The 8989-nt window shown below is 27.6% G+C and overlaps 1 protein-coding gene across 2 annotated transcripts in view; it reads left to right on the plus strand.

Annotated features, from left to right (window-relative positions):
• Positions 1-6245, plus strand: part of LOC108747827 (cytochrome P450 4c3-like) — a 21705-nt gene extending 15460 nt beyond the window's left edge. For both annotated transcript variants that reach the window (XM_018485663.1, XM_018485664.1), the window contains 5 exons: positions 3252-3321; positions 3472-3598; positions 4056-4286; positions 4570-4735; positions 5730-6245. In XM_018485663.1, the coding sequence (XP_018341165.1) occupies positions 3252-3321; positions 3472-3598; positions 4056-4286; positions 4570-4735; positions 5730-6064 (929 nt within the window). In that variant the 3' untranslated portion in view covers positions 6065-6245. The remainder of the gene's footprint in view (positions 1-3251; positions 3322-3471; positions 3599-4055; positions 4287-4569; positions 4736-5729) is intronic.
• The last annotated feature ends 2744 nt before the right edge of the window (positions 6246-8989 follow it).

The following is an 8989-nucleotide window of genomic DNA, read 5'->3' on the forward strand; positions in this document are numbered from 1 at the left end:
AATTCATTTGTTAGATGATTGCAAACACGTGTCTTTTGCGTCTGTTTTGCGCTATTATCATCACTAACACTTCGTAATTGCGTTATAATAACAAACGAACATTACGTTATCAATATAACGTTATCAGCAAAACTTTCACAGAAAGAATGATTTTGCTGAAGTATTCTAAAAATTTAGTTAGATACAGATCTGAACATTTATATTTTTTCTTTCTATATCTAACTAAATTTTTAGATACTTCAACAAAACTGTTTTTCTTTTCATGTTATTATACCGTAAAGATTCGTGCAGTAACTTCGTCATATCCAATTTATCTTTCTCCGGTGAATTAAATAATTTCGCCTTAACATCAAAATGATCCATTTGCTTCAACTTCGACAAACCACAGATTCTTAGATTGCATAATCGATGTATCTGTGTTTTATGTCTCGATAACTTGAAATGCCGATTTTTTCGCGATTGCGATAATTCAATTATCCGCTGTGTAATTGCGGTTTGCAATAAATTTTTCACATGCTTTATAATTTGTTATTAAAGTTAATAATAACTTTAATTATAACAATCGTTCGCATTTCACACGAAATGTATTTATTTTTCAACCTGATTTTTTTAATTTTATAAATTTTTTTTGCAGAATCTTTAACAAATTATTTTTGCAAGGATTTATTAAATTCGAGTAGAAATTATAATACTGATAGTCTAACTATTTTTAATCACTAACGTATTGCTTTAAGCGCGTTTGGTGAGATGGAATTAATGGGTTTCGGTACTGAATCATGAATCACTTTTGGACACGCAAGCTCGATTGTAGGAGACATCGATAGTGCTTTACTTTTCGAAAACCTCAGGTTTTGTTGCGCGAGACCGAAGTTGACCAAGTCGTTTTGTCCGCTCTGTTATCTCGTACAGCAACGCGGATATTTTTACCTAAATAAATTTAACTATTTTATAATATATATCTAACAATTATTGGTCAATTAAACTTTGTAATATCCCTTACAGAAATTTAATTTTGTCAATTTAATACTACTCAATCTATCATTGAAAGGTAATAATTAATTACTTATTTGAAATACTAAAAGTACCGAAGAAGTTCTTCTATGCTTAAAATAAGTAATTAATTACTGTCTTGTTGGTATTGGTCAGTAATAGATTTTTGTAAGAGATGTATTATGAAAATTTCTGTGCGTTATATCGTGGCAATGCTGAAACCAATTATCTTTCATTATATTGTATACTAATTATATTTATAATGTATTAATTAATTACGTTAAATCTCTTATATTAAATATATTTATTAAATATAATAAATATGAAAGATGGGTATATTTAATAAAATAATATATGAGATTATATAAGTACAGTTTTTGTTAAAAAATATACTAGTATATTCATTCTCTTAAAATAAAGCGAAACTGTTAGAATTTTTTAAATAATGGCACTTGTCCATAGACTACCCTTATAAAAATTTAATATTAGTACTGGCCAATTAATTATTTATTTTGAGTATTAAAAGTTTTATTAATAGTACTTTTAATGCTGAAAAAATGTGATTAATTAGCCAGTATTAATATTTAATATCTATAAGGGTAAAAATACACGCTAGGGACAAAAATAAAAAATGCTCAATTAAAAAATTTTGTTTTGGATTTTTAGCAGAGTACCATGGTATTTAGCACAGGTTAATACGTTTCTTTAGAATAAGATTCGATTAAAAAGAGTCTCGTATATATTTTAATCAAATCTAATGTATCATTTAGATTACTTGTAACTTCGCGGAGTAGATAGTGAAATCGACGAGATAGAAATAACCTTCTTCTACGTAAATTTTGAAGAAGTTTTGAAAATTTGCGCTATCGTCAATGCACGACCTTACGTCCTCGTTACGCGAAAGAGTATTTGTTAATTTCCACTGTCTCCATTAACGAATCTTTATCGGGCAGATTAAGCTTTATCGCTTTTGCGAAGTCATGCGATGAAATTCACTTAAATCTTCCATTTATTTACATTCGTAAAACGATATCTATTCGCGAAAATATTTGTAATGTATATACTTTATTTATAGTTTTACAATTTTTAAATTTTCTTATATTTTTGTTAATCTAACTCATACTCGGAATTTTGAATTGGTAACAGGAAAGGTGCGTGAATGTGGGAAAAGAAATAAGCGATCAATTATTGCTTGCCGATCGTTTACTGTCTGATCGCAAATGTATCGACCATGGTGGTTTCTTCCACTATGATATCGACGATGATTGATAGAGCGTTATTAAAATATATATATTGTAGAATAAATACATTTCATATACGTATTATCTACATTACACCGTCCACAATGTGAATAACGTTAATTATCATGTCAATAACATATATTATTAACTGTCATTAATGTTTATGTGATATATTGTATATTATTATTTTGAACACTATCGCAAATGATTAATTTTAGTATCATTAAAGCATCGATGTTATAATACCTGAAGTTTGTCCTTGTGTAATTATTTCAGAGTCGGGATTAAACATTTCAATGCAGAAGCAAAAGAAAAAATGCATCGCTTAGTAACAAAAAAGTTTTTCATACGGCGTGGAAAATAATAATAAAATAAAAGTGACATATAATATATTAATATTAATTTAAAAAGAACATATATATAATCACATACACATATGTACTTTACATACAAATTACTTGTGTGTATATTATAAACGAACAAATCATACATTACATAAGTATATGTGTATAGCATATACACATTTTACAAGCATATAAATAATATTAATTCTTCATTGCAAAATCTATTTCTTCATTTAAACTTCATTACACTTTTTTTTATGCTTCGATAATCGTAAAATTGTCAATTATTTTATGAAAATTTTTACTATCCTTACGTATACATATGATTTTCTTGAACAGCAAGCTCTCAACAGCGAACGCGTCCATTAGCAGCAAATAAATTAAAATATATAAACATTCATACTGCTATTTTGCCTTTAAATTTTTTATATGAGCTGACTGCCTCATTCGTTATATCTTAATTCCGACTCTGAATTATTCATCCGTACGCTATGCACGTTGATTAATAAATGGAATTATTACAAAATTTATCAGTATTTATTATATATATTGTATATTAAAATATTCCACATGGATTACAAAATTTTTTTATTTAAACTTAATTTTAATAATTGAATTAATAATAATAACTAATTATTTTTAAACAGTTAATTTAATTTTACCAATTTTATTGCAGATACTGCGATGGGTTACAAGCTTAACTCGCAAAAGAACTTCAAAGTTGATTACGTCGAGGCTGTAGATAAGTAAGTTAATGATTTTCTTTTATGTTTTTGTATTCAGGTTTTCTTATACAATTTTATATATCTTATACAATATATATATCTTGATTCTTATTTTTTAAAAATATAATAAAATATTTAAAATATAATAAAATATTTATTTCTAATTTTTAGGATTGCATCTATTGTACAAATGCGCTTCACAAATGTATGGTTATCATTTGATCCGATTTTCAAGTTAACTAAGTCAGGCAAAGAGCACGACCATTCAATTCAAATCATACAGGAGTTTGTCAGCAAGGTAATAATCAATCTAAACACAGATAGTTAAAGCCTTCTAAGCTGGGCTATCTTCAATAACTGCCCCAGTTTTTTGAGAGATCTCGAGTAACATTACAAAAAATAACAGAGATTAACACTATTTCATTATTATCTATTTTGTGTACAAAATTAATCATTAAAATTTCAATTTAGGTCAGTTTTCTTTTTGAATTTAGACTTACATGTTCGTGAAAAATAGAGAAATATTTCTTTTCTTCAGTGCATTTACTCTCATCTTATTATACTCATATACATATTATACAAAGGAAATCATTATATTTTAACTTCCTTCTATAGTAAATTCAATCTTGAACTTTTTCAAACATATATTTTAGATCAGAATAGTAAGAAAACTTATTTATAATACTTCTCCATTCTCAATATTCCCCCCACTTGCAAATAATACGCGATAATATCTAGAACAATCTAATCTTCAGGTAATTGTAAAAAGAAAAGCTGAATGGAAAAGCGATACCAACTTCAACAATTCAAAGAAAAAGAGACGGGCTCTGCTGGATTTACTATTGCAAATATCACAAAATGGCACTGTCCTTTCGGACGAAGACATTTGTGAAGAAGTAAATACTTTTATGTACGCAGGACACGATACGCTGGCCACCAGCATATCATGGACACTTTACGCGCTAGGACGAAACCCCGAATACCAGGTATTATTCCTTTCTATATTGTATTATCACTGCTCTATGCTTAATTTTAATACACGATGAAATCCAATAAATAGAGTATTATTTTATTACATATCATTTTTTAACAACCTTAAGGAAATTGTATTTTTACATTTCGTCCGCATTTTAGATGTATTTCTTAAATTATAAAATTAAAATTAAGAAGCTAAAGAAGATCTAATTAAAAGTGTTACTTATCTTTTTTTTAATATTTTTTAACATTAATTTAACACTGTAGTGCTTTCTTGTTTTGTTTTGTTTTTAGCAAAAAATTTTAGAGGAATACAATGATATGGTGGTGGACACGGATGAAATTACATCGGAGAATATACACAAATTAACATGGTTGGAAGCTTGCATCAAGGAACAGTGGAGATTATACCCTGTGGCTCCACTTATAGCAAGACAAATTTACAAACCAATTGAAATAAGTAAGTAACCTAATTTCTCTTCTGCTCGTGTCCGAGCATAGTGGTGACTTCTCTCATATGCCCTGTGGTGCGCACGCTGGTTTGTACACAGTTCATATGGGGGACCTACAGTTTAACGTCGATTCCGAACGACGACGATGTTTGTTAGAGAAGTTCTCTTGGCAAAGAATACTCTCTCGGTGGTTTGCCACTGCCTCCCGAGAGGGGATACGAGCGTATAAATGATAATAAATTTCTTTTTTGTGCCGCCGGGAATCGAACCCGAGATCTGTAGCATTGCAGACCAGTGCGCTATCCGCTTTGCTATGCTCGCTCCCAAAGATCCATACTCTCTATACGAGCTAAGAATAATTTGGCTGACCTAATTAAATAGAGATCTGGAAATAATTTTGTTAGGCTATATCAAAATAATTATATCGGGTTAGGAAAAAAGGTCGGTAACCCGCAAATAATTCGGAAAATATAAATTTTATAGAAAAATATTTCAGATAAAAGTTGCAGAGTGTAAAAAGGTCCAAATATTTTTAACAAAATCGTTTTTTAAATGTAATAACATATGCTGATGCATGACTGTCGAAAGTGTTGGACCGATCGTGTTTGAAAATAAATGTAAATAATATTTGTCAATGCCGCTGTTATTTGTCGAATAGGTTGCATAAAAAATATTGTTACGAGGAAAACCGTACGTACAATGTAAAGAACGATCTTATTGAAGTATCTAAAAAATTAGACAGATACAGATCTGAAAATAATTTTCAAAATATTCCAAATATCAATTACACCATTTTATATTAATCAATATTATATCAAAATCATTACAATTGATCATCACATTGATCAATATTAATAGAGCGTTGAACCAAGCATTTTATCAAGTAATTAGAACAAACAACTATAAAATGCGATGAATAGCTATTGCTATTGTCCAATCAAAAATTGCGTAATGCACATGAAAAATTCTTATTTACACGGAATGTCTTTTACCTGTTTTTAGTGAGCAGTCAAATTCCACCGGGCTCGACAGTTCTCATCAACTCCTATTTACTACATCGTGACGACCGTTTTTTCCCAGATCCGCACATTTATCGTCCTGAGCGATTCTTGCCCGATGGTCCCAAGTTACCTCCTTACGCTTTCATACCCTTTAGCGCTGGCTCGCGCAATTGCATCGGCTGGAAATTTGCCACATTAGTGGTTAAAGTGGCCATTTTATCTGTGCTGAAAGCCTTCCGTGTGGAAGCTCTCGATAAAGAGGACGAATTGCGTTTTATATCGGAATTGGTGTTGGTCAACGCAAACGGACTTCGTCTTAAAATCACACCGCGTTAAAATCACACTGCGAACATTCTTCTCTTCTTTTCTCTCCGTACTGTGGAAAAAAATCAATATTGAAAAGAGTTCATTAGTGCTTAGTTAAATTTCCCTTTTCTGTAATAAATCAAATGTTTCGATTTGTAGCGCCAAGTAAACACTGCCGCACACTAAATTGACAAATAAGTTTGAAATATATAAAGTAATTATTAAATTATACTTTAATTATATATATTATACTTAATTATAATTTAACTATAAAAATAATTATTAAATTAGTTATTAGTTATTTAAAAAATATAACTAAGTTAAGTTATAATTATAGATGGAAAAAAGTAACGAAGTTAAATTATAGTAACTGAAAAAGATTCTTGTCTCCTCAGACAAGACTTTAATTAAAAAATAATTGAAATTACAAATTTTATTTTTTTCCTTAGATTTATCACTATCGCCTGACTGTAGATATGTTGGGACGCTTATCGACCGTTTTTATTGATTCAAAGAACGATTTGCACGAGCGTATTATTGAATGTCACTTCTGTTTGTGGAAACTAGTGATGATGTATTTTGTTAAGACATTTGATTGATTACAATCAGAAGAAAAGAATTTAACTAATGTAAAAAAAAACTAATGTTAAAAAAATTTTTTTAAACTAATGTTAAAAATTAATGATAATTTTTATTAATACTTAGGATTATTGCTAGAAATTATTTGCGACTTTCTAGAAAAATTCGCACTTTCTAAGTATGTAGTAACAATAATTTATATTATTTTCATCATAGCTCAATTATAATATATTTAAATATAAAAATAATAAATTATTGTCACTACATACTTAAAAAATGTGAATTTTTCTAGAAAGTCGCAAATAAATTCTAGCAATAATCCTAAGAGTTTTTAATTAAAGCGTGTAAGATTTGACGTGTGATGTAAGGTAAGAATGTTTAGACGTAGCATGTAATAATAGTTTTGTTTATATATTAAAATAAAAAGGTTCTAATATAAGGACGACACGTTTGTTTAATATTATATTTTATAAGATATTAAATATTAGCAATTAAGAAGATGTATTTGTATTTAGATAAATTTTAAGAGTGTCTTATCCATCACTGGCTGTATATGTGAGCTATTTCATAATTATATTCATGTGTTTATTGTTTTATATTTATATTTCTTATTTTTTTGAATAAAATTATATAACATGTAAACATAAGTTTTTTTCTTTAATTGACTTACGCTGCGTTATTCAGAACCTATGTATCATTCTTTTGTTTAAGTGAACAACAAAAGCAAAACGATATACGGAGGCAGTTGGGTAACGTTTCTGAACGCAACCCTAATGGTACTGATATTACTCGTGACATTCTGCTGAAAATTCTGATAAAAAAAAATTTTTTTAATAATTTAAAAGTAACTGAAAATTATATATATTTCAATAACTGTAACTGTAATGAATTACTTTTCAAAGTCAATAACTTGTAACGGTAATTAATTATTAATTAATACTTTTACAAAGTAACTTTCTATCCCTGTTTTTTTTTACATCGAATATACTAAAAATAAAATTAATAATATTTTAAGCGACGTTCTTGTTGATATTTTTTGTCACACAAGGAATAGTATATTATACTATTCCTTGTGTGATAAAAAATATTAATAGGAACGTTGCTTAAAATATTGTAAGATCTCAATCACATGTGATTGAGATCTTGAATAACACAGCCACAATCACAAAAGCATACTTAATAATATGATCCTTATAATCATACATAATATTCTTTTCTTCGAATCTGAATTTCTTAAAAGTTTTAATATTTGACATACAGTATTGCTATACTTCTATTAACAAAGTCAATAAAACGTTTATCGACCTCTATATATGTATGTATAATATTCGAGAACAAGTAAGCGCCTATCTAAGATCAATCCTGTTATGTAATATCATATCAAATTCTCCTTAATCGCAAAGTCAGTAATTTTCTTTAATGTCCTTATGTGCTGAGAGTGAATAATATCAGTGTTAGCCAATTGAGTTTGTAATAATTTAAATTTAATATCTGTAATATAGCTTAAACAAAGTATGTATAAATTAACATTATCATTCTATGCAGGAAGATAACTTAAACAATTTGAACAAATTTTAGCCTTTTGACTTTACAATATTTATAATTTTATAAATCACATAACAATTTTGCTTTTTATTTATTTTTTACTCATTTTAATTTATCTACTAAGATATAACTTTCCTAAAATTTTAGAAGACAATTTTTTATACAAAAATTGTATTTCAAAAAAAATTAATTTTTCAAGATAAAAATTATCTATTTTTATAAAATCATATTATATAATATTTTTATAAAATATTTCTTTAATTAATAATTCTGCATATGAAATATAAAAGATTTTAAGATATTTAAGTAACTAAATTAAAATATATGAGTTACATGTATGAGATATTAATTGTACAATATTCTTTTTAGAAAAACTTTTTAGAAAAACTATGCTATATAAGGGTATTCCAAAATTCACAATTTAAAATACTACAATAAGAAAGCTTTCTAAAAATTAAGTAAAAAAGTTATTTGTAAATTTTTATTTTAAGCAACAGTTTATGAAATAATAAAGCTTTAATTATGGACAATTACGGACTACGTTTAAGCGCTAAAGTGCGCATTTATATTAATATATACTATCGCATACGAGTAATATTTATAATGACAGATGGTCGTTTAAACGTTAGTTAATCTATAATCGACTATATTTCAACTCTAAAATATAAAATAAATATAACTATATTTATTAATTCAAATCTCTTAATTCATCTTTCTCAAAAATTAAAAAATCCAGAATGCAATAGAAAAAATCCACATATATACTACACACACACACACACACACACACACACACACACACACACACACACACACACACACACACACACA

Source organism: Trachymyrmex septentrionalis, unplaced genomic scaffold (genome assembly GCF_001594115.1).
Source record: "Trachymyrmex septentrionalis isolate Tsep2-gDNA-1 unplaced genomic scaffold, Tsep1.0 scaffold20, whole genome shotgun sequence".
Lineage (NCBI taxonomy): Eukaryota > Metazoa > Arthropoda > Insecta > Hymenoptera > Formicidae > Trachymyrmex > Trachymyrmex septentrionalis.